The 24,043-nt window shown below is 44.4% G+C and overlaps 2 protein-coding genes and 1 gene segment (V, D, J or C); 2 read left to right on the top strand and 1 right to left on the bottom strand.

Moving 5' to 3' along the window:
- The window catches only part of LOC144698102 (uncharacterized), an 862,314-nt gene that overhangs the window by 312,380 nt on the left and 525,891 nt on the right, over nucleotides 1–24,043 (top strand). The gene's annotated exons all lie outside the window — the stretch shown is intronic.
- LOC144698105 (uncharacterized) overlaps nucleotides 1–24,043 on the top strand; it is a 388,932-nt gene that overhangs the window by 72,774 nt on the left and 292,115 nt on the right. The gene's annotated exons all lie outside the window — the stretch shown is intronic.
- On the bottom strand, nucleotides 632–17,493 carry LOC144698140 (Ig heavy chain C region-like). The segment is given in 6 exon segments: nucleotides 632–1,023; nucleotides 1,738–2,046; nucleotides 3,199–3,498; nucleotides 15,665–15,710; nucleotides 16,942–17,258; nucleotides 17,387–17,493. Coding segments are annotated over 6 exon segments (1,422 nt in total).

The raw sequence follows: 24,043 nt of genomic DNA, 5'->3' as shown, positions 1-24,043 counted from the left end.
ACAATTTCCCTTCCCCCTCTCTCTGTTGGGGAAGTGGGGGTACAGTGGGTTAACAATTTCCCTTCCCCCCCTTTCTGTTGGGGAAGTGGGGGTACAGTGGGTTAACAATTTCCCCTCCCCCTCTCTCTGTTGGGGAAGTGGGGGGTACGGTGGGTTAACAATTTTCCTTCCCCCTCTCTCTGATGGCGGATTGTTGGGACATGTTTCTGTGTGACCCTCACTTCAGTTCCCAGTGGGTGCGATGCAGCAGCTTAAAGCTGGCATCCATTTTAAAGGAATGGATCATAAGAGAAGCAGCAACACCGAGATCTAAATGTGCTGAGTTTGTTTGCCGGAAATGGGAAATTGTCAGATTTCTCCTCAGTGGGAGGAGAATTGGTGATGTTATTTTGCAGAATCCCGTAATGAATGAGCTTTACTGTGTCTCTAACCCAGGGTGTATCTGAGCTGGGAGCACTGGGTGTACAAGACTTGGTTCTGAGCCCTGGAAATATCCGATTTTAACTAAACAGCTCTAACATTAGCAAAAGTGGAAAACAACACTAACTAAGCGACTGTGCATTTAAATCACGATTGGAGAAAAGGACTTTATTATATTTTTATTGAAGTTTGAAACGTAAACGAGAGATTCTCATTGACATGAATTAACGGTGTCCATCAGTGCAAGGGAAATATTCACAAAACTCGGTTTACCGCTGGATTTATCAACCGTTCTGTTGATGATCTTCAAGGGGATCGCTTCATGTCCCACCACACAGGAGTAAGAAGCGCCGCTGGCCCACTCCTCCGCTGCAATGGATAACAGGCTGTACATGAAGAAGGAGCTATTGCCGTTCTCCGCCACCACCCCGGTGTTCTTGTAGTTCCCGGGATTCACCGGCTTGTCATTGACGGTCCACTTGACGAAGATCTCTCGGGGTGAGAAACCTCTCACTAAGCAGCTGAGGGAGACGAATCTCTGAGCGGAGACATCTTCTGCCGAGGGCAGGAGGACAGACACGGACGGTTCCTGCGGATTTTTAACTGCAGAAAATGTACAATAAGTGTCAATAAACTGGATAATTTCGGAGACAATGAAACCGCTGGTTAGGATGAGGGAAGTGTTTTTCAGTTGAATATTAAAGGTTTACATTATCCGCTTCTAGGAAATATATCGCCGTTCCTTTACTGTCGCTGAGGCAAAATCCTGGAACTCCCTCCCTGACAGCACTGTGCGTGTACCTACACCACAGGGACTGCAGCGGTTCAAGAAGGCAGCTCACCACCACCTTCTCAAGGGCAATTAGGGATGGACAATAACCTTTGGCCCAGCCAGCGAAGCCCACATCCCATTAATTAATAAATAAAAATCTTTGGGATCTACCCGGTTTTCCAGCTCGGAGCAGAGGTGGACACAATCCTTTTCCCTGAGAACTTATGGGGTTGGACGAGAAAGTTTCTCAAAGTTTACAGCACAGAAACAGACCATTCGGCCCAACTTGTCTGTGTTGGTGTTTAAGCTCCATACCAGGCTCCTCCCACCGTTCTTCATCTAAACCCAATGGCACAGCCTTCAGTTCATTGTTCATTCATCTACTTATCAATTTCCCCCTGAAATTCCACAGGCCCAGAGCGTTTAGTTGGCGAAATTGCTAATCAGAGTAGACCATGAATACACTGAAGAGTAAATATTGATCCTGACATTTACACTGGAAATAGACACATTGAACTACTTATTGCTTCAATCTCACCGCTCACCTTGTTCCTTGTGGATGGAACTTCTTAAAGGAGTCGGCAGATCCTGATGGCTCACCACGCAGTAGAACTCAGCCCCACTCAGCCAGGCTTGTGTCGAGATGTTTACGTTGCTGACCACGCTGTCGGGATCCTCTCCCGGTTGGACGGCGATCTCTGATTTCAAAGGCTTCTTCTCTTGTGTCCAGGACACGAGGACTCCATAAGGAGCATTAGAAACGATGCAGGTTAAGGTCACGGTCGCCTCCAGTAAGACCTGTTCTATTGGCGGTGGCAGTAGAGTAATTGTGGGATCGTTGCAGTGGGAATCACCTGTGAGACAGAAATGAAAATCAACCAAAGTTTCACATTCAGAATCAGGACAGCAGTATTCAGTCTTCACACTCTTAACGAAAATAAATCACCTTGGACATATCAACCTCTAACTATCGTCTTTAATCTTCTTTACACAATGGAAAACCAGCTTGGTCTGTGTAAATCGTTCTCATAATTTAAGTCCTTCAGCGCCGGTAACATTCTCATGAATCTATGTTGCCCCAGTCCCAATACAAATACACCATTCCTGGGCCCTGGAATGCAGTACTGAAAGCTGTTTTATAAATAGGGTGGATGCACTTTCCAACACTCTCTCCCGATGCTGTTACCAGTGAAGGGTTCCAGACACCTTCTGCCTCTCCAAATATGATCAGCTGACTCAGGGTAAATCTGATATCAAGTCCACCTCACACATTCTGTGACGTCAGTGTAGAGACGTGATGTGATAAAATCCTGAATTGTGAACAATCCGAATGCAGCCCTTACATCGGAATTAAACAATAACTACATGACAGTAAATTAGAAGTTGTTCCGTGCTTTCTACTAACTCCAATAAATTCCTGATTTGAGTAACATCGGAGAGCAGAATGATCTATTGCTTCCTCGGTTTGTATTTCTTACCCTCACACTTGGTGGCGTTTTGACTTTGGGTGACCTCTTGGTGAGTGACCTGACAGGTATAGACCGCGTCGGTGAACCATTCCCCAGCGGAGACTTTCAGCCGACTGGTCACCGAGAAGTTCCCGTTCACTTCAAAGACGGGAGAGGTGACAATTCCTGAATCCATGGGTTTTCCATTCTTCAGCCACTTCACGGTCATTGAACTTGGACGGAAATCGATGATTGAACAGACGGCGGTTGCAAATTTGTTGGTTGTGATTTCTTCCCTGGAGCTCACGGTGAGGAGAACAGTTGGAGGGAAGACAGGTCCAACACCTTCAAGAAACACAGGTTAGACAGTTCTTGCAGAAGAAATTGATAACAGATACAATGAAATCGTATTTTTAAACAGACTTTTTCCGTTAATAGACACTAACCTAGATTTTCCAGGGATCAGAACTATGCAGAGCACTATAAATGTGTTATAACCAAGGCCCTATACAGGGTAATCACAGCCGTTCTGTTTCTCACAAGTTCCCCAACACTTACATTGCATTCCAATGCTCTTGTCTGAGCCGCTGTGTCGAACCTCACAGTTGATTTTGCTGCATTCCCCCTCTGACTCGGTGATGGTTAACTGGCTGCTCAGGCTGTAGGTTCCCTTCTGGTTTCTCACTGACGGGAAAGTCTTAAATCCAGTGGTGATCTGCTGCCCATCTTTCTTCCAGGTCAGGCTGGTGATTTCTGGGGAGTAGTCCATCGCCAAACAGCCATAGGTGACGGAGCCGTCGGTGTTGTGTTGCTGACAGGAGGAGACCAGGCTGTAGAGAGTGGGCGAAGACGGTGTCACTGGGAAAGAATGGCCGATTGAACAAGTTAGACTCTGTGATTTGTGATCATTAAGTAACTAAACAATTCAAAATTTGACTATAACTATAAACATATCCTAATATATTCCAACTAAAACCCACACCCACATTTGTTCATTTATTATTTCCATCATTTGGTGACCCTCACCTGTCGGTTCCCTCTTTGGAAACCCACACCTCTTTTCCCGCCTCTATCCCATTACTAAAAGAGAACATTTTGATGTCATGTGAATGACGTACCTTTCATTGGATTAAAGTGGAAGAGCAGAGGATTTCCCCCATTATTTCGCCACCATTTATTTCTGAGTCAACAACACTTGGTGATAGAGAAGTTGTCTCGTCATTTATATCATTATAGTTTTGGAAATTGGTTCTGTTCAAATTGACTGATGCCCCCTCCTCTCTCCACGTCCCCCCAAAACAAAGAATAGCAACGGCCCTTCGAAAGTACCTTTGTAATGGTAACTATATAATGACCATAGAACTCTAAACTGAATACCAGTTACAGTAATTACGACATTTTCCAATCGTATGTACATATGAACATGCGGATTAGTAGCAGGAGTAGGCCATTCGGCCTCTCAAGCCTCCTCCACCATTGACTCCGATGATAGCTCCGATCATGATACAAAGATAGGTGGAGGGACAGGTAGTATTGAGGAGGCGGGGAGGCTGCAGAAGGATTTGGACAGGTTAAGAGAATGGGCAAAGAAGTGGCAGATGGAATACAACGTGGGGAAGTGTGAGGTCATGCACTTTGGTCGGAAGAATAGAGGCATAGACTATTTTCTAAATGGGGAGAGAATTCAGAAATCTGGAGTGCAAAGGGACTTGGGAGTTCTAGTCCAGGATTCTCTTAAGGTTTACTTGCAGGTTGAGTCGGTAGTTAGGAAGGCAAATGCAATGTTGGCATTTATTTCGAGAGGACTAAAATATAAAAGCAGGGATGTGCTGCTGAGGCTTTATAAGGCTCTGGTCAGACCAGATTTAGAATATTGTGAGTAATTTTGGGTCCCGTACTTCAGGAAGGATGTTCAGGCCCTGGAGAGGGTCCAGAGGAGGTTCACGAGAATGATCCCAGGAATGAAAGGCTTAACATATGAGGAACGTTTGAGGCCTCTGGGTCTATACTCGATGGAGTTTAGAAGGATGAGGGGGGATCTGATTGAAATTTACAGAATACTGAAAGGCCTGGATAGAGTGGATGTGGGGAAGATGTTTCCATTAGTAGGAGAGACTAGGACCCGAGGGCACAGCCTCAGAGTATAGGGAAGACCTTTTTGAACAGAGATGAGGAAAAACTTCTTGAGCCAGAGAGTGGTGAATCTATGGAATTCATTGCCACAGAAGACTGTGGAGGCCAGGTCATTGAGTGTATTCAAGACCGAGATAGATAGTTCTTGATTGGTAAGGGGATCAAAGGTTACGGGAGAAGGCGGGAGAAAGGGGTTGAAAAACTTATCAGCCATGATTGAATGGTGGAGCAGACTCGATGGGCCGAATGGCCTAATTTTTGCTCCTATGTCTTATGGTCTTATAGCTGATCTGATTGTGGCATTAACTCCACATTCCCACCTACTCTCCGCTAACCTTTGACTCCCTTGTCAATGAAGAATCTCTCTACCTCTGCCTTGAAATATTAATGATTCCTCCTCCATCGCTCTCTGGGGAAGAGAGTTCCAAAGTTCCACGACCCTTTGAGAGAAAAATAAAATCCCCTCATTTCCGTCTGAAATGAGAGACCTCTTATTTTTAAACTGTGTTCCCTATCGTTAGTCTCTCTCACAAGGGGAAACATCCTTTCAGCATCCACCCTGTCAATTTCCCTCAGGATCTTATATATTTCAATAGAATCAGCTCTCATTCTTCTAAACTCTGATGGATACAGACCCAGCCTATCCAAACTTTCCTCATAAGATAACAGACAACACCTCCCAGTATCATTTGAATGAACATTCTCTGAACAGCTTCTAATGCTTTTATATCCTTTCTTAAATGAGACCAAATCTGTACACAGTAATTCAGACGAGGTCTCATCGACGCCCCGTTAAACTGTAGCAAAATATCCTTCCATTTATATTCTATTCCCCTTGTAATAGATGACAAGATTCCCTTTGCCTTCCTCATCACTTGCTGTTCCTGTATTGTAACTTTTTGTGATTCATGCACTAAGGGATCCAGGTCCCTCTGTACCTCAGGGTTCTGCAAATCTCTCTCCCTTTCAATAATATGCTGCTTTTGTATTCTTCCTGCCAAAGTGGACAAGTTTATATTTTCCCACATTATACACCATCTGTCAATTTTTTGCCCACTCACTTAACCTATCTATATCCTTTTGCTGACCTTTATCCCCTCTTCACCACTTACTTTCCTATCTATCTTTGTGTCATCAGCAAATTTAGCAAATTCATTCAGTCCTTTCATTCAAATCATTGTTATAAATTGTAAATAGTTGAGGCTGCAGTATTGATCCCTGTGTCACATCTTGTCAACCTAAAATAACCAATTTATCCCGACTCTCTGTTTCCTGTTAACTTACTAAACTTCTACCCATGCTGAAATGTTACTGCCGACACCATTATATGCGTAGTAACCTTTGATGTGCCACTTTGTCAAATGCCTTCTGGAAGCCCAAATACAGCACACCCACAGGTTCTCCTTTATTAATGTTCCTTGTTACTTCCTCGAAGGGCCTCAAATAGATCAGCCAAACATGATTTCCCTTTCACAAAACCATGATGGATCTACATAATTGCATTTGGATTTTCTAAGTGACCCGTGAGAGGCTCCTTAATAATAGATTCCAGCACTTTCGCTCTGACAGATGTTAAGCTAACTGGCCTATAGTCTCTTGCTTTCCCTTTCCCTCCTTTATTTAACATAAAAGCCTCATTCTCTATTTTCCAATCTGATGGGACTTTCCAGAATCTATGGAAGTTTGGAAGATTAGAACAAATGCTTCTGCTATTTTTGTGTTCAACTTTTCTGCCCATTTCCTTATTTTCCTTTTTTTACAGGCTTGTCCAATCCGTGTCCCGTGGCTGGATTGTGGCCCCCGAAGTCCCTCTATATGGCCTCTGGAGCCGTTGTTCAAAATGCTGGTAAGACGGATAAGTGGAGTTGAAGGTATCCGTATCTTCAATTGCTCCTCCAATCACAGGCGGGCCTTCTACCCCGTTAGCGGCAGATAGGCTGACCAGTGGGCCTATCAGCAGTAAAACTGGGAAACAAACAGGTTGTGATTGGAGGGGCAGCGAACACCAGCTGGAGAAAGGCGCAGGGAGCCGTGGGGGAAGCGCACAGAGACATTGTCTCCCTTCTCTCCTAGGTACTTAGCGCCTTTTCCCAGGAATGGAAAAGATTTCAGGAGGAGGAGAGACAATGAGGGAGAGAGAGGGAGAGATAGAGAGTGTGGGGCCCTGGGCGCCTGGGGCTTTGGCTCATAACTACTTTAGACAGGCTTTCCCCGCTATAGCCCGGCCTCCCTGCCCTTTCCCCTCTCTTCCCTGTCCCCCCGCCTTTCTGCCCTTTCCCCCTCCGCCTCTCTGCCCTTCCCCCTCATGCATCTCTGCCCTTTCGCCCTCCCGCCTCACTGCCCTTTCCCCCTCCCGCCTCTCTGCCCTTTCCCCCCTCCCGCCTCTCTGCCCTTTCCCCCCTCCCGCCTCTCTGCCCTTTCCCCCCTCCCGCATCTCTCTGCCCCTTCCCGCTCCCGCCTCTCTGCCCTTTCCCCCTCCTGCCTCTCTGCCCTTTCTCCCTCCTGCCTCTCTGCCCCTTCCCGCTCCCGCCTCTCTGCCCTTTCCCCCTCCCGCCTCTCTGCCCTTTCCCCCTCCCGCCTCTCTGCCCCTTCCCGCTCCCGCCTCTCTGCCCTTTCCCCCTCCCGCCTCTCTGCCCTTTCCCCCCTCCTGCCTCTCTGCCCTTTCTCCCCCAGCTCTCTGCACTTATTCCATGGCTCTCTGATCTTTTGCACTGGCTCTCTGAACATTACCCCAGCTCTCTGCCCTTTTCCCCCTTCCGCATCTCTGCCCTTTCCCCCTCCCGCCTCTCTGCCCTTTACCCCCTCCGCCTCTCTGACCTTTCCCCCTCCCTCCTCTCTGCCCTTTACCCCTCCCACCTCTCTGACCTTTCCCCCTCCCTCCTCTCTGACCTTTCGCCCTCCCTCCTCTCTGACTTTTCCCCTCCCTCCTCTCTGACCTTTACCCCTCCCGCCTCTCTGACCTTTACCCCTCCCGCCTCTCTGCCCTTTAACCCTCCCGCCTCTCTGCCCTTTACCCCTCCCACCTCTCTGCCCTTTACCCCTCCCGCCTCTCTGCCCTTTCCCCCACCCGCCTCTCTGCCCTTTCCCATTCCCACCTCTCTGCCCATTCCCCCTTCGCCTCTCTGACCTTTCCCCCTCCCTCCTCTCTGCCCTTTCCCCCACCCGCCTCTCTGCCCTTTCCCCCACCCGCCTCTCTGCCCTTTACCCCACCCGCCTCTCTGCCCTTTACCCCCTCCCGCCTCTCTGCCCTTTCCCTCTCCCGCCTCTCTGCCCTTTCTCTCTGCCGCCCATCTGCCCTTTCCCCCCTCCCACTTCCCTGCCCTTTTCCCCTCCCGCCTCTCTGCCCTTTCCCCCTCCCGCCTCTCTGCCCTTTCCCCCCTCCCTCCTCTCTGCCCTTTCCCCCTCCCGACTCTCTGCCCTTTCTCCTCCAGCTCTCTGCTCTTACTCCACGGGTGTCTGCGATTTCGCCCGGCCCTCTGACCTTTTTCCCTGTTCGCTGACCTTTGCCCCGTTTCTATGCCATTCCCCCCCAACCCCTCAGGCTCTCTCCGCTTCCACCAATGCTCGTCGCTACATTCGGCCTTGCTCCACTTTCCCGCACTGCTCGGCCTCAGGCATCGCTTCCAGGTCTCTCTTCCCCGCAGTACCTGCCCTCCCACACACTGAAAAGTGATTGAGTGAGTGAGCGTGTGCATGATTGACAAAGTGAGGGTGGCTGAGTGAGGTTGGGTGGCTGAGTGAGTGAGGGTGCGTGGGTGAGTGAAGCAGTGAATGAGAGTGGGTGATGAGTGAGCGTGGGCGGGTGTCTGAATGTGGGTGAGGATGGATGAGTGAGTGAGGGTGGGTGGTTGAATGAGGGTAGATGAGAGTATGAGTGAGGGTTGGTTGGTATGTGAGGGTGGGTATGTGAGTGAGGGTGAGTGGATGTGTGAGGGTGGGTGGATGAGTTATTTAGTGTGAGTGAAAATAGGTGAGTGAGGATGGGTGGGTGAGTGAGTTTGAGTGAGGATGAGTGAGGGTGGATGAGGAAGGATGGGTGAGTGAGTGTGAGTGAATGAGTGTGAGTGAGTACCCCCGAGTGAGGGTGAGTGAGGGTGGGTGAGTGAGGGTCAGTGAGTGTGGGTGGGTGAGTGAGTTTGAATGAGGCTGGGTGGGTAAGGGTGAGTGAGAGTGAGTGAGTGAGTGAGTGAGTGTGAGTGAGCGAGTGAGGGTGAATGAGTGAGGGTGAGTGAGTAATTGATGGTGAGTGAATGAGGGTGAGTGAGTGGGGGTGAGTGAGTGAGGGCGAGTGAGGGTGCGTGAGTGAGTGATGGCTGAGTGAGTGAGGGTGAGTGAGTGAAGATTAGTGAGTAATTGATGGTGAGTGAATGAGGGTGAGTGAAGGTGGGTGAGGCTGGGTGAGTGAGGGTGAGTGAGTGAGGGTGGGTGAGCGAGGGTGGGTGAGTGAGGGTGGGTGAGTGAGGGAGTGAGGGTGAGTGAGTGAGGACGAGTGAGTGAGCGTGGGTGAGCGAGGGTGGGTGAGCGAGGGAGTGAGGGTGAGTGATTGAGGGTGAGTGACTGAGGGCGATTGAGTGAGGGCGAGGGTCTGAGGGTGAGTGAGTGAATGATGGTGAGTCAGGGTGAGTGATTGTGGGTAGTGAGGGCGCCCAGGTGCTGCAGGCTTATCAAGGCGATGTTTCTCTGGATGATTTTCCGCTCCGGCTCAGCTTTCCATTGCCTGTTGTCCACAGCCGAGCTGGGGGCTCCTCCATTCGGCTCCAACACCTCCACCTCCTCCTCTTCCTCTCCATCGTTCCTGTCCTGATTCTCCATATTGATCAGCTTTCTGTAACACCGGCTGTGTAAAGTCAGGCAGCAGTGTAGATCGCTGGCCAGCTGCTTTAATGCCGATGCCTTTCTTTGAGAAACCCGTGTCAGTGCGAGAATAGGCAGACTGAGGGGGCTGGAGGGGAAGGTTACAGCAAAACCAGGATGGGCCGTGCAGGCATCTTGCACCAAGTGTGCACCATGTTGAGGATCCAGGAGGCCATGGTCTCCGCCACATCCCTCCCCTTTCCTTGTTCCTTTGTGTTTGGTTCAACACTTGGAAATTCTCCACATATATAGTGATGTCACCTGTGTAATTTCCTTTTACACAACAGGTCCTCAGAAATGGAACAATAAACATGCCTGCAGCTTCACGGATTTTCATTCTGCAATTGGTATTTTCAGCCCACTTCTCTGTGTGAGAATGTGTGTGTGTGCGTGAGAAAGAGAGAGAGAGTGCAAGTGTATGTGTTTTTGAGAGAGAGACAGAGAAAGAGAGAGAGAGAGAGAGAGAGAGAGAGTGTGTGTGTGTGTGTGTGTGAGTGAGATAGGGAGTATAAGTGTGAGAATATGTGAGATAGACAATGTGTGTGTGTGGGAGAGAAAGAGTGTGTGTGTGAGAGAGAGAGAATGAGAGAGACAGTGTGTGAGAGAGAGGGAGAGTGTGTTTTTATGTGCGTGTCATAGGGAGTATAAGTGGGAGAGTGACTGAGACAGAGAAATGTGTGTGAGGGAGAGCTACTGTGTTTGTGATTGAGAGAGCAACTGTGTGTGTGTGTCTGTGTGTGTGTGTGAGAGAGAGAGGGAGAGAGTGTAGGGGTGTGAGTTATATGTAGAAAAGTGTGTGAGAGAGAGCCAGTGTGTGTGTGAGAGAGAGTGTGTGTGTGAGAGAGAGTGTGAGAGTGAGTGCATGTGTGAGAGAAACAGTGTGTGTGAGAGGGAATGTGTTTGTGTTTCTGTGTGTGCGTGAGAGAGAATGAGGATGTGTGTGTGTGTCAGAGTGTTATGTGTCTGTGTGTAAGTGAGAGAGGGAGAATGGAGAGTGTGTGCATGTGTGAGAGTGTGAATGTGTGTGGGAGAGAGGGTGCACGTGTGTGAGAGTGTGTGTAGTTGAGAGAGTGTATGTGTCTGAGAGAATGTGAGTATCTGTGTGAGAGTGTGTGTGAAAGAGTGAGGCAATGTGTGAGAGGCAGGGTGTGTGCGTGTTAAAGAGAGTTTGAGTGTGAGAGGGAGAATGTGAGAGGGAGAGAGAGAGAGGGAGAAAGAGTGAGTGTGTGTGTGTGCGTGTGTGTGTGACAGAGAGAGAAAGAGAGAGTGTGTGTCTATCAGAGAGAGTGCGTGTGAGAGAGTGTGTGCAGGTGTGTGAGAAAGAGTCTGTGCGACAGAGAGAGTGAGCGAGTGAGGGTGTGTGGTAAAGAGACTGAGTGAGTCGAGGTAGATCAGCCATGATCTTACTGAATGGAGGGCAGGATCGAAGGGCCGAATGTCCTCCTTATGCTCTCATTTCTGTCATTCATTCCTCCCCCTGCAGGCGGCAATCCAATGACTCAGTTTTTGATGGCGGCTCCTTTTCCCCAAATCCCCCGCGGCTGGTTGTTTGGAGCGTGAGTCTGGTCATTGTCCATTTCAATCGTTTAAATAACTTGCAGCCTCTGATCAGATCAGAACAGGCGCTGCTCTCTGGAGCCTCACTGTCACTCCCTGATTCTGTTTGTTCTGAAATTGTGCTCAAGTTCAGGTCACTCACGTTCAATGATTTTCTGATACTCAGAATGCTTAAACATAATTAATTCATTAAAATTTATACACGTTCTCTCCAGAAATATTGTTAAAAACAATTAATGTGCGTCATTTCACCTGAGCAATGGAACAACTAATTTTCACAGATCTGGCTAGAGAACCCACAGTTCGATGCTGATTCAGTTTGTTTGACCTCTGCGGGGAGAAGACTCTCAGGTCAGGCACAGGACAAGTTAAGATATGGATTAAAGCCCCCACTCCTCCCCCAGTACACTCCTGTCATCAGCTGCAAGGGTGGGATTCAACAGAAAGCCAACTCTCCACTGAACTGTCAAACACTCCGGGTCAGGTACAGCATCGGTTTGACATAAAATAAAACTCTCTCTACATTGTTCCATCAAATATGCCCAGGAGAGGGTTCAATCCGGTTTTGATATAAGTGCTGTGCTGCAGGAGCCAGTCAGAGGCTGGGAATTCTGTGGCGAGTAATTCAACACCTATCGCCCAAAGAAAACTGACCATCTACAAGGCGCAAGTCAGGACTGGGATTGAATAGTTTCCACTTGCCTCAATGTGTGAAACTTCAAAAAACCCCAAGGAACTCGATACTATCCAGGACAAAGCAGCCCACAGAATTGGTACCCCATCCACTACCTTAAACTTTCACTCCCTCCCCCACCGACGCACAGTGACAGCAGTGTGTACCATATACAAGATGCAATGCAGCAACTCGCCAAGGCTCCTTCAAAACCCGCAACCTCTCCTAACTAGAAGGACAAGGGCAGCAGGTGCTTGGAAACACCTGTATGTTCCCCTCCAAGACACTGAACATCCTGACTTGGAACTATATCGCCGTTCCTTCACTGTCAATGGGTCAAAATCCTGGAACTCCCGACCTAACAGCCCTGTGAGTGTACCTGCAGCTATTCAAGGAGGTGGCATTTCAACACTTCCTCAAGGATGGGTAATTAGGATGGGCAACAAATGCTGGCCTTGCCAGCGACCTCAACATCCTATGATAGGATTAAAAATAAGATACAGGCTAATTTCTTCCTCCACATTGTCCAACCAAATAGGTCAAGGACTGTGGCAGCACAGATTAAAATAGGATAAAACTCTCTCTGCATTGCCTAACCGAACACTCCCAAGACAGATACATCACTGGCTTAAAATTGACCAAACCTCCTTCAACAGTCTGTCTGTCGTTTCTGAATTGTCCTTTCTGACTGTCACAATGGGTTGGGTATCTCATTTCTGAGGCGCCTGGTCAAAAAGTCAAACTTTCACATTTCTCACAGATACAAGTTTTTTGAAGAAATAAATCAAATTGCACTTCCTGAAATACAGGAGAACGAACCAGAAGGTTAACAACCAGTCAGGAAAATTCCTGGTCCCAGCACAGTGACCACGCGCACAGAAACAGAACAGACACAAATGGTGCAACAATCGAGTTCCCCGCAGATAGATCTGTTCAATCTGTCCATTTCATTCAAGCTGTTTGATTCTAATTGATCAATGGTCAATTTGCTACAATTATTCTATAACTTCTTTGAAATTAAACTGATTTTCATTTCAAAACTCCCATTGAAGTCCATCTAATTCCCCGTCTGACTCAAATCTCCAAACAATGTATGATTTAAGTTACCCTGAAAATGAACACAGCAAATACTACAGATTCAGGATAATTGGTTGTCCGTAATAAAGACTCAATGACAGGGTAAGAATTAAACAAATCAGGAAACATTCACATTGAAAACCGATTACCCACTGATTTGATTTGATTTTAGGTATAAATATAACCAATAAAAACGTTGAGGCGAAACACCTTATCGAGCTGAGCACAGCTGAGTAAGAAAAGTATTCTTTTCTAAATTCATTTTGGATACAATTCAAAATTCTCTCCACCCTTTGAGATTTTGCACCACTATAATGTCCAGTATACTATTTAATTGTTGGAGTTCATTTATGTTGAATTAATTATCACTAATATTATATTGTAAGTTAATTATCTTGTTATTGTCAATTCATTTTCTTGTTAGCTGATTTCTACTTTATAATAAAAATAGTTTTCAATAATTGAAAATTGTTTCTCCTTGGTACTTTGTGAAATAATTGGGGTTTATTTAAATCAACCTGACACTGAAAAATTGTTAAACAATAAACTTCAAATTACTACATGGTAACATCCAGGCAAGTAAATCAATTTTACTTAAATCTGATCAATATTTACTATTTTATTTTTACTTCTCCTGCTCTGTTTTAATGGACAAAATTGTAAATTATACGTTTCTAAACGGATTGAGAAATCATAAATTCCATCTATTCTCTTCGAGTAATTCACACGATGAATTTATGAGTTGAATATTTGAAACACTTTCAAATCTGGCCGGGGGCACATCGCATTAACTGTCGATGAGGTGTAATATCATCTGTTTGCTGAATCAAACTTGCCTTAACTCCGAGTTATGTGTAAACAAATGTTCCTGGCAGTTACTTATTATCAATGAAAGTGCTTCCTACATAACAATCCCTATAATTTAATTGTTAAATATATTGTTCACTGAAAGAAGATCCAAATTGATCAGTAGACAATTTGAAGAGAAGAATTCATTCAGATCATCTGCGCCACTGAAATATAACCGGCAAATCGACTCCAGATTTTGTTCTTCAATTTAATATTTAATAAGAATTAAGCATGAAACTCAGATATAATCTGTTCTTCTCCTATAATTCTATCTGTGTACAGCACAGCTATGGGAGACAGGATGTTGTTATTAAATTCAAAACTAATACTAATGTTTGCAATTAAATTAATCTTTTCGAATTTCAAGCTTTTACTTGTCAGTCTCTATTTATATGCGGTCTGCACCTTCCTGCAGTTCAAAAAAATGTAAGAACAATTCCTTTACTGCCAGCGAATTACACCCCCCAGTAAACTGTTTAAAATTAGATTAGTGACAATTATCTCGCTATCCAAATCCCAATGACATTGAAGGAATAATGTGGTTACAGCTGCACAGAAAGAATGTAATAACCGAATAGACATATTGCCAAACTGCAATGTCAAACTCCTCTTTAAGTCAATGCAAATGTTATCAGCGATATAAAAAAGTAATTCAAAATCTCTTTTGAAACTGAACAATTCTGTAGAGTCAGTATATTATTACTGAAATTTTTTCATGCATAATCACAAAATGTTTCCAGCCTAAAAACTTTCCCGATCATGTTAATTGTGCGCAGAGCACAGCAGAATTGTGAAAGGCGATTAATGATCAATTAGGTTAATATGAAAGCTGTTCCGTCAATATGGAGAAATACATTATAATTGTTTTAATTGTATTAATTTTACTCTACAATTTGAAAACTTGGTGATTGTATAGTTTCTGATTGCAGTAACGAATTATGTTCTGAATGAGCGTCATAATCCATGGTTTAGTTTACTCTGCAATTATCACTTAAAATAAAGACAAAATGTTCTAACACATCTGTAAATGCTTTTTTGCCCATTTCTGAAGCCTGTTTGTTTTCTGCCTACAATCGCGCTTCAAGCAGATACAAACGCGTAGGCTGCTTCGATTCAATCGCAAAACGTGTAACTGCTCAATGTCACCGAGTTTAAACAATGCAGAAACAATGCAGAACCGCTAAACCGTTTCACAAATTCCACTAATTTAAAGTCACCCGGACACACACTCTCCTCAGCAGAAAAACACCAAAATCACATCACTGTGGGGCTGAAATCCGTTTCATGGAGAAGCAGCTCAATTCTACAAACACTTCCAACAGAATCCAATGTAACATTGCAAGAAAATCTCAATATCGAATCCAGACAACCGCTCGTCACCAAATGAATGAATAATTAAACTAAACATAAATATGGAATAATGTCAACGGCATTGTGAGTAGGCGGATCATGTTCAATAAATTAATATTGAAACTTAAGCATACTTTGTTAATATTGGGTTTGATTTCAAACCTATTTAAACCCTTGTGCGGTAGATGGTAAAACCCGCAGCCATTAGATGTCACCGAGATTAAACATTGCAGAAACGTCAAACTGTTTTTACAAACGTTAGATATTTCAAGTAGCCCGGCCACACAGTATCCTCAGCAGATAAATACAAAATCACAACAACCAGGGACTCAATCCCTCAGCAGCACTTTTTATCAAAACACAGCGGAATTATATAACTCAATTTCAGCAGAATCACATGAAACATTGTAAAAACTTCTGCATTCAGAATCCACCAAACTCAGGTTTCATTGGCTGAATGAATTATTAAAATAGACAAAAAAAAACAAAGACTCAAATAAAACAGTTACTAAATAAATGTGTGGTTCTTACCTGCAGTCACCGTCATCATGGTCCCTTGTCCCCAGTAGTCCATAGCGTCACAGTGTTACACTCCCTGGGCTGTGCCATACAATAACTGTCCCTGCACGAAAAAGTCAGAAATCCACCATTATTTTAAATATTCATAAGTCAGAGGCAAAATAAGATCACGATGAATCTTCACGAAATTATATTTGCGTTTGTGGATATCTTTAGCTATTCATCAATGATCCTCATGTTTTATAATTCACAGAATAACACATGAACATGTTATTGAATTCACCAATTGATGAATGGATAATTATCACAGCTTTTCCATCTTAAACCACGTTTTTTGGGCAGTGCTGGACAGAAATAATACTTCATTGTAAATATAGCAGGATTGCAAAAGCGAGCACTGACCCAGGCAGACTCATTTAGTGCTGAGGGGTTTTTGTATTGACAGTAACTGCTGTGCCATCCAGTATATCACAGTGAGACACACCATGTCAAATACTGCGGCAGACTGTTCACTGTAAATACAGAGATTTAATCTCACTGCCCTTTCCAAAAACCTGATCCCGACTCGCCTAAGAGTGAATCAGTGAGATATTTCAGCTTGTGCTGGTCATTATATTTATAAATGTGATTGGAGTTCTTTAAAAGCCTCTGTGCAGATTTAGCGTGTCCGTAAACACAAACAAAGCGGAAGACTTTTATATATTTTTACAAACCAATATTACTTATACCCATTGTTTTATTTAGCTCCCATTTTCTTTGACTTTTCCTGTTGTGATCGTGATCACCAATTTGAACAAACTCCTTCTGGGGTTTTTGTATGAGGATGTTGCTGTGCACAGCACTGTGACCCACTGCTGTAGGATCACAGTGAAATACACCCGCACAAAAACTGCACCCACTCTCTGTTCAGTGCTGCCTCTCAATATTCACTTCAGATAGACGTTTACTTCTGATCTAATTTAGTATTTATGCAGCAATTTACAAAACTCAATGAGCAGTGATCCCCTCCAAGTATCAGACATATTAAAATGATCATTATATCCAGGTCTGTAATTGCGGAAACTGCTAACAGTAAATATAAACACAGCCAAAAGCTCAGCCCATTATATCAATTGGTTTGTTAGGTTTTACTGTAAAATTTGCTGTTTCACTTTTGTCAGAAGCGACTTGTTGTCTGGTTCTGATCAATACAGTTAATATTACATTTAAAACAAGTACTGACCGTCAGGTTATGATGGAAGTTGTTGAGTTTCTCTCGATCTGTTCTTGTTCGGGTCCAGCCCTGGTTCCTCTCGCTGTGACTGTCTTGCACAGTAATAGATGGCGGTGTCTTCAGTCTTCAGGTTGGTCATGTCCAAGGAGAAGATGTTACTTGAAGTGTCTTTGGACGCAGTAAATCGATTCTTAATTCCTGGGGCGTAGCCGTTGTTTGATGAACTATAGTAGCTAACCAGCCACTCCAGCCCCTGCCCGGGGACCTGTCGGACCCAGCTCATCCAGTAGCTGCCAAGATTGAACCCACTGGTTTTACAGGTCAATCTCAGGGAGCCTCCGGGACGCCCGGTCTCTGCCTCTGGCTGAGTCAACACAACATCCGACTGGACACCTGTAAAAATATATCAAAAACCCCGAGGATTAATCCTGGTGAAATGATTCCTGACTCTGTAACATTCCAGAGAGAGATTAACACTGAGACAGTAACAGTGAGAGACTTGGACAATAAAAACTACTCACGGGATAAGAAAGTCAGCAGCAAACTGAGAGAAATCGCCGACCTCATCCTTCTGGTCATTTGGGGAAAATGGTTCTGTCCAGAACTCAGTGAACAAACCAGCTCCCGGACTGTTGGATTCCGGCCCCAGTGAGCGGCATTTAAATACCCGGCAGAAAGGGGCGGGTTTCCAGGCGCCGCCTGTTGATTCCCTGGTGGACGCGGCGACTGGATCCACGCCCCACCTTCCACATCCTCAACAGAATGGACTCAGATGTTTACAATGTTACAATTGTTAAAAGTGGACATTTTATCTGCATCGGGATATTTGGCTGATTGGATTCATTGTAATGGTTCTAATGGTGAAATTCTAGTTAAGGATCAGTTCATAAAAATAACTAATTTCATTGTAAATTAAGTCCCTTTATTTCTACACTACTTCACAAGAGGCTGAACCTAAAAAAAAATCACTAAATTATCAGGGAATAAAGGGACTGTCAGTCTGTTTTGCAGCAACTCCGGGTCTCTATCTCATTACAGCAATAAAGTATCATCAGTCATAGGAATTATTGGTGATTTATGTTTATGGATAAGCAAAGTGGTTCTATTTACAGTGTGAGTGGCTATCGCTGTACAATTTGGGTCCGGAGATAAGAAGAAACTCATCACATTATACAATATCTCTCATTGCATTTCTCGAATAGCCCCTGACCCTAAAAAAGCCCTTTGAAAATTAGCGGTAAAAGAAGCCCACCTGCCTGATAATTAAACAGTAAGTTTACAGAGAAACGTAAAATTTACATCAACTTTTGACAGAGAAGTTAATGAATCAGAACGGACACGGGGATCAGCAAAGTTATCCTTCAGCATCCAAATCACTGCAGCTAATTGTATTAGCTGTCTACCATTCACTGGCATTGGGAACACAGGATATCAGAGCTTTGCAGCATATTACACAATATCACAAGAATAAATGTTTTATCTTCCACTGAAGCGGGCGATGAACTGGTCATTTCTCCATTTATCGGCAGCTATGAGAGGTGCCGTTAAATAATCGAATCAGCACAAATTAAACTGTACAGTACACGGCGCTAATCAGGTACAAGAGATCCCTCAGGTTAAATGAGGTGCTGAAGTCGGAGAACATTCAAGGAACTCCTGCGGGTTTTAGGCAATTCTATGATTTTCTTTTAATTTAATTTCTTTTATTTTTTTGCCATTGTACTCAACTCATTAGACTGGGGGATTGGGACCATCAACATTGCTATCTCGCACTTCATGAAATTCTTAATAAGCCGGCTTTAATAACTGGAATGCCCTTTACTTAGAAATAATATAAATTAAATGGTATACGTCAATTTCCTGATCGTGTTTAATCTCAGTGAACACGACATTCATTAAAATATTTCCTTGGATGAAACACCATTTAAAATGTGTATTTCGTGTGCGACAGAAACATTTATTGCTTGATTGGCTAAATCCCATTTTGTTCATTCATATCCAGGCTAATCTGCCCCACACAGTATTTGGCAGCAAGCCAGCCGGCTGCAGTCAGGGACGCTCGAATGTCCAATGTTGTTTACAGGAAGCATCTGGGGGTTTGTGCAGTAAATCAAAGATCTGTTTCCTCAGTACTGACCGCTTGGCTGCAAGCCAACTTCAAACCCTTAACATTGTCAACAAGGCCTATTCATAACAAATCTACCCAGCAACAACACTGGAGTCAGTTTTATTTATTAAATTTTGAATTTATGTGAACTGTTCCCATCTCTCAGGAAAGAAAAGTTATCCAGCTTCTCTGACACCCTGTTAGCATGAATGGCTCATTGGAGGATCTCTCCAATACATCATAATATTGTGATGGATGGATGGAAATAATTACAGGCAGATTATCAAAGAGGACTCAGAGAGAGGATAGATTCTGTTACAGTCAAACATATAAATCTGTGTGATTTTTTTTGCGCCTTTACTCTTTCACAGGACGTGGGAGTCACTGGCAATGCCATCATTTGCTGCGTCTCCCTAATTGCCTTTGAACTGAGTACCTTGCTGGGCCATTTCAGAGGGCAGTTAGAGTCCACCATATTGCTGTGGATCTGGAGTCACATGTAGGCCAGACTAGGTCCAGTGGCAGATTTCCTTTCCTAAAGGACATTAGTGAACCAGATTAGTTTTTTCCACAATCGAATATAGTTTCACGGTTCCCTTCACTGAGACCAGTTTTCAATCCCAGGTTTATTGTTGAATTTAAATTCCACCAGCTGCCATGGCGGGATTTGAATTCGTGTCCCCAGGAGAATAGCTTGGGTCTCTGGATTACTCGTCCAGTGACATTAATACAACACCACCGTCTGCCAAAGAACGGAGGGATGGCTGCAGTGATGCGGGAATGAATCATAGTTGGATGCCTGAACATTTTGATGAAGGGATCAGTGAATGAATTGATTGATGTATCGATAGGCGCGTCTGGAAGATACAGTTTTACCTTCTTATCTTGGTGCTTGACTACTTTAAACCTTGAAGCAGGTCCAGTATTTCATTTGTGTCAGTCCAATACCTTCAGTTCCTCCAGATTTTCTGGATGTATTCCATCCCCAGGGTATCGAGCTGAACGTCGCCAAGAGAAGGCTGGAGATGTCCCTGCGGTACTGATGATTCTTCCCTGCTGATGGGGAATCATCATCTTTCAGACAGAAAGCGGGTACATAATTTGGTTTAGGATGGAGGATTGTAATATTTGGAACATGTGGTCCTTTCATGTAAAACAAAGCATTCAACATATCCTCACCCAAATTAGCCAAGACATTACTCACTGGAGCGCCGCATTAATTTACAGTCAGGTCCAGGTAGTTTTATTTATACCATCACTTTACAAATCCTCACACACTCCAGTTATATATCAGGAGTTTCTGTGTGATTATGAGCTGGTTACTTGTCAATAAAGCGCAGAGGCTGTTGGGTAGCTGCTCATTATCCTCGGTCTGATTTAATTCCATTTCCCATTGAATTCTGGGACAGATCTGATTCCTTGCTGATCGAATGGCCAGTGTGATCTCAATCTATGTTAATGATATTAAATGAATCGCAATTATATTTTGTATTGAATAAAATGCTGAAAATGCTTGGTTCATGCAATTATTAATCTTTGTGGAATGGATGATAATTGCTGATTATAATTATTTGTCTTGTGAATTGATGGTAATTGGTGAATATAATTATTTATCTTTCTGCATTGATGATAATTGGTGAATATAATTATTTATCTTTGTGAATTGATGATAGTTGGTGAATATCATTATTTATCTTTGTGAATGGATGCCAAATGGTGAATATACTTATTTATCTTTGTGAATTGATGACAATTCTTGAAGATAATTATTTACCTTCGTGAGTTGATAATAATTGGTGTTGATAATTATTTATCTTTCTCAGCCTTTACGACCTTCTACTTCTCTGCTGAAAGATAAGATCCATTCCACAGGAGGTGAATGATGCAAAAATCACACACTATCTGAAAACAAAGCCGACAGGTGAGACTGCAACATCTACAAGGATATCTCACTCATAGAGTTACGGAGAAGGCCTTTGCTCGGGTCATGCTTTAAAGACTTCATCTGGTTGTATGCTGAAGCACAATGTGATGTTTTTATCGGAAGCTATACTCTGGACATGATTTGCTCCACACGCTGGACACCGTCAACAGAGCACCACTTTAGATGATTTTTGGGGAAATTGGCTGTTCACTAAAGGGCCTCAGTCTCATTCACTCCTTCCATGACAACATGCACTGCACTGTACAGATTGATGATTCCACTTCCGACACATTCGGAGTGAAGAATGGAGTGAAACAGACTTGTGTCCAATCCCCACTCTGTTGGGCACCTTCTCCGTGCTGCTGATCTTTGTCTTCCCTGTAAATATGGAAGGAGTCGACTTACACTCGATCAGACCACAAGCTCCACAATCTATAAGACTGAAAGCGAAGATATAAACACATTGAATCTTGATCAGAGAATTCCTCCACGCTGATAACTCTGTCATCAAAATGGAAACTCATCCACAAAGACTGATGGGCTGTCTCTCCCATGCCTGTAACTTGTTCTCCCTGACTATAAGCATGGAGAAAACCGTGGTCATGGGATAATGTGTTGCATTTCCGTCATTGATCACACTAAATAACAAAGCGATGGAAGTAAATTCCGCTCCCTGGTTTCCAACGTGACAGGCAGCCTGTTCCCTGCTGCAGAACTTGATACCCACATGGGGAAAGCAGCTGCCACCTTTGGCTGATTCATGAAACGCCCCTGGAATAACATCAAACTGGCCCTTAGGACCAAGCTGATGGTTTATAAGGCCTGCGTTCTCAGCACCTTTCTCTATGGCTGTGAAACATGGACGAATTACAGTTATCAAGAAATGAAGCTCCACAATTTCCATGTTCACTGCCTGCTGCACATTTTGGGTATGTATTGGCAGGATAAAGTCACGAATGCAGTGGTACTGTCAAAGGCAGAGCTCCCAAAACTGCAGAACTCATCAAACAGAAGCGGTTTTTGTGTCTTGGGAACGTTCGCAGGATGGAAGATGGTCACATACACAAGGACTTTCTGTATGGTGAGGTAGCCGGAGGCAGACAACCAGTGGGACGCCCAAAGCTCGGCTTCAAGGATGCTTGAAGTGAAGGTCCTAAATATCGATGATCACAACTGAGTGTACCTAACTGACGACTGAGGAAAATGGCGTCACCTCCTGTGGGTTGGCGTGAACCACCACGTTGACCAGTGGCTACAGTGGCTTGGTAATCCAGGCTAACACCGGGAAAAAAAAGAAGCGACAACGACATTTTCTAGCTTCATGTGCAGCACTTGTGGCAGAACCTGCCTCACAATAATTGGCCTCCTCAGCAATCAGCACATCGGAAATGGCTTTGTTTCCATTGTGTGTCTGTGACCTTTCACAGATGGAAGGTTGTCCAGGATCTTCATGAAATTCAGTTGCAAACAATGTGATTTGCTTCTCCCTCTCTTTCTCTCCCTCCCAATCTCCTTCACACACACACACACACACACACAGACCAAGATGGCATCTTGTGCTTCAACTTAAGATCGCACCTTGGCTTCCTGGGAGGCTCCGTAGTTCCTTAACTATTGAATAAAATGACCCTAACTGTCTTTCAGGTGGTATCATGAACCAATAAACTCTTCCCAACACTATGTTTGTTGATGTGGGTATTAATGCTCCCATGGTCTCTGGACAGTGCCCTGGTCAACATCCCTCCCTTTGATCAAGATGAACAAAGTTACATCACCAGGAATTGGGCCGTTTTACTCTGGTGCTGACTTTAACGTGCGCTAATCGGGCACGTCCACCTGCAATTAGTTGAATTTTGTTAAATTTTGACACCACCTCCCACAGAAGGCGATGTGGTGTGACACCTGGGGAAGTGGATTCTTGATACAATAATGTCAAAGACCTAATCTGACAGCGACATTTTCACAGTAGCTGCAATTGCAAAGTTTGGCCAGCAGATGGATGTGAAATCTTGATGGACACATTCTATGAAGCAGGCATTCTCTCAGTCAATACTGCACTGGACCCCCTCTCTGTCTTTTTAAATTAGACTCCATCTACTTTCGTGTTAGACCAAACACTGTCTCTCTTTATGTTTCAAAGTACCCTGTTTCAATAATACTGCACCAGTCAACACCAATATTTATATCACACAGCCTGGAAGTTCCCAATTCAAACCGGATCGGATTTACTTCTGCAGTCCTGTCACATCCAGTCGTAAATGGTGGCAGACAAGTAAACAAATAACTGGAGAATGGGGCTCCACAAAGTTGTGGGTCTGGAGTTATATGTATGGAAGGTGGTGATGTGCTGGTATTCTCACTGGGCTAGTAAATCGCTGGGGGTCTGTGTTTGAATCCCACCACGGCAGATGGTGAAATTTGAATCGAAAAATCTAATGATGGCCATGAAACCATTGTCGTAAAAACCCAGCCTAACAAGCCGCACTGTTCTCAAGGGGGCAATTAGGGACGGGCAATATATGCTGGCCTTGCCAGCGTCGCCCCCATTCTCATGAAGGAACAAAAAGAAAATGTAGGCCAGACTGGGTAAGGACGGCAGGTTTCCTTCCCTAAAGGACATCGGTGAACCAGGTGGATGTTGTTTGTCCTGCTGTCTACTCTTAATTAGCACATTCCTTTAGATAATATCACCACATTCAACACCTCTTTGACCTTTTGTCTGTGACATCTTTTGGTTATCTCCACCTATTACTAGCTTCTTGTCCCAACAAACCACACCACCCCCCACCCCCCACCCCGCCTTAACCAGCTTATATTTCACCCCTTTCCTATTTTTACTTAGTTCTGTTGAAGGGTCATGAGGACTTGAAACGTCAACTGTGCTCTTCTCCGCCGATGCTGCCAGACCTGCTGAGTTTTTCCAGGTGTTTCTGTTTCTGTTTTTGTTTTGGATGTTTAATATAATCGAATATGGTTTCATGGTCACCATTATTGAGATGAGCTTTCAATTCCAGATTTATTAATTGAATTTGGATTCCACATGCTGCCATAACGGGATTCAAACCCCTATCCCCAGGGAAAAGGTCTGGATCTCTGGGTGACTGATCCAGTGACGTTCCCACTGCACGATCGTCCCTCCCATGTTAT

The sequence above is a fragment of the Cetorhinus maximus genome, chromosome 23, assembly GCF_964194155.1.
Source record: "Cetorhinus maximus chromosome 23, sCetMax3.hap1.1, whole genome shotgun sequence".
Lineage (NCBI taxonomy): Eukaryota > Metazoa > Chordata > Chondrichthyes > Lamniformes > Cetorhinidae > Cetorhinus > Cetorhinus maximus.
Note: the sequence above shows the minus strand (reverse complement) of the source record. Positions and strands in the feature narration are given on the sequence as shown.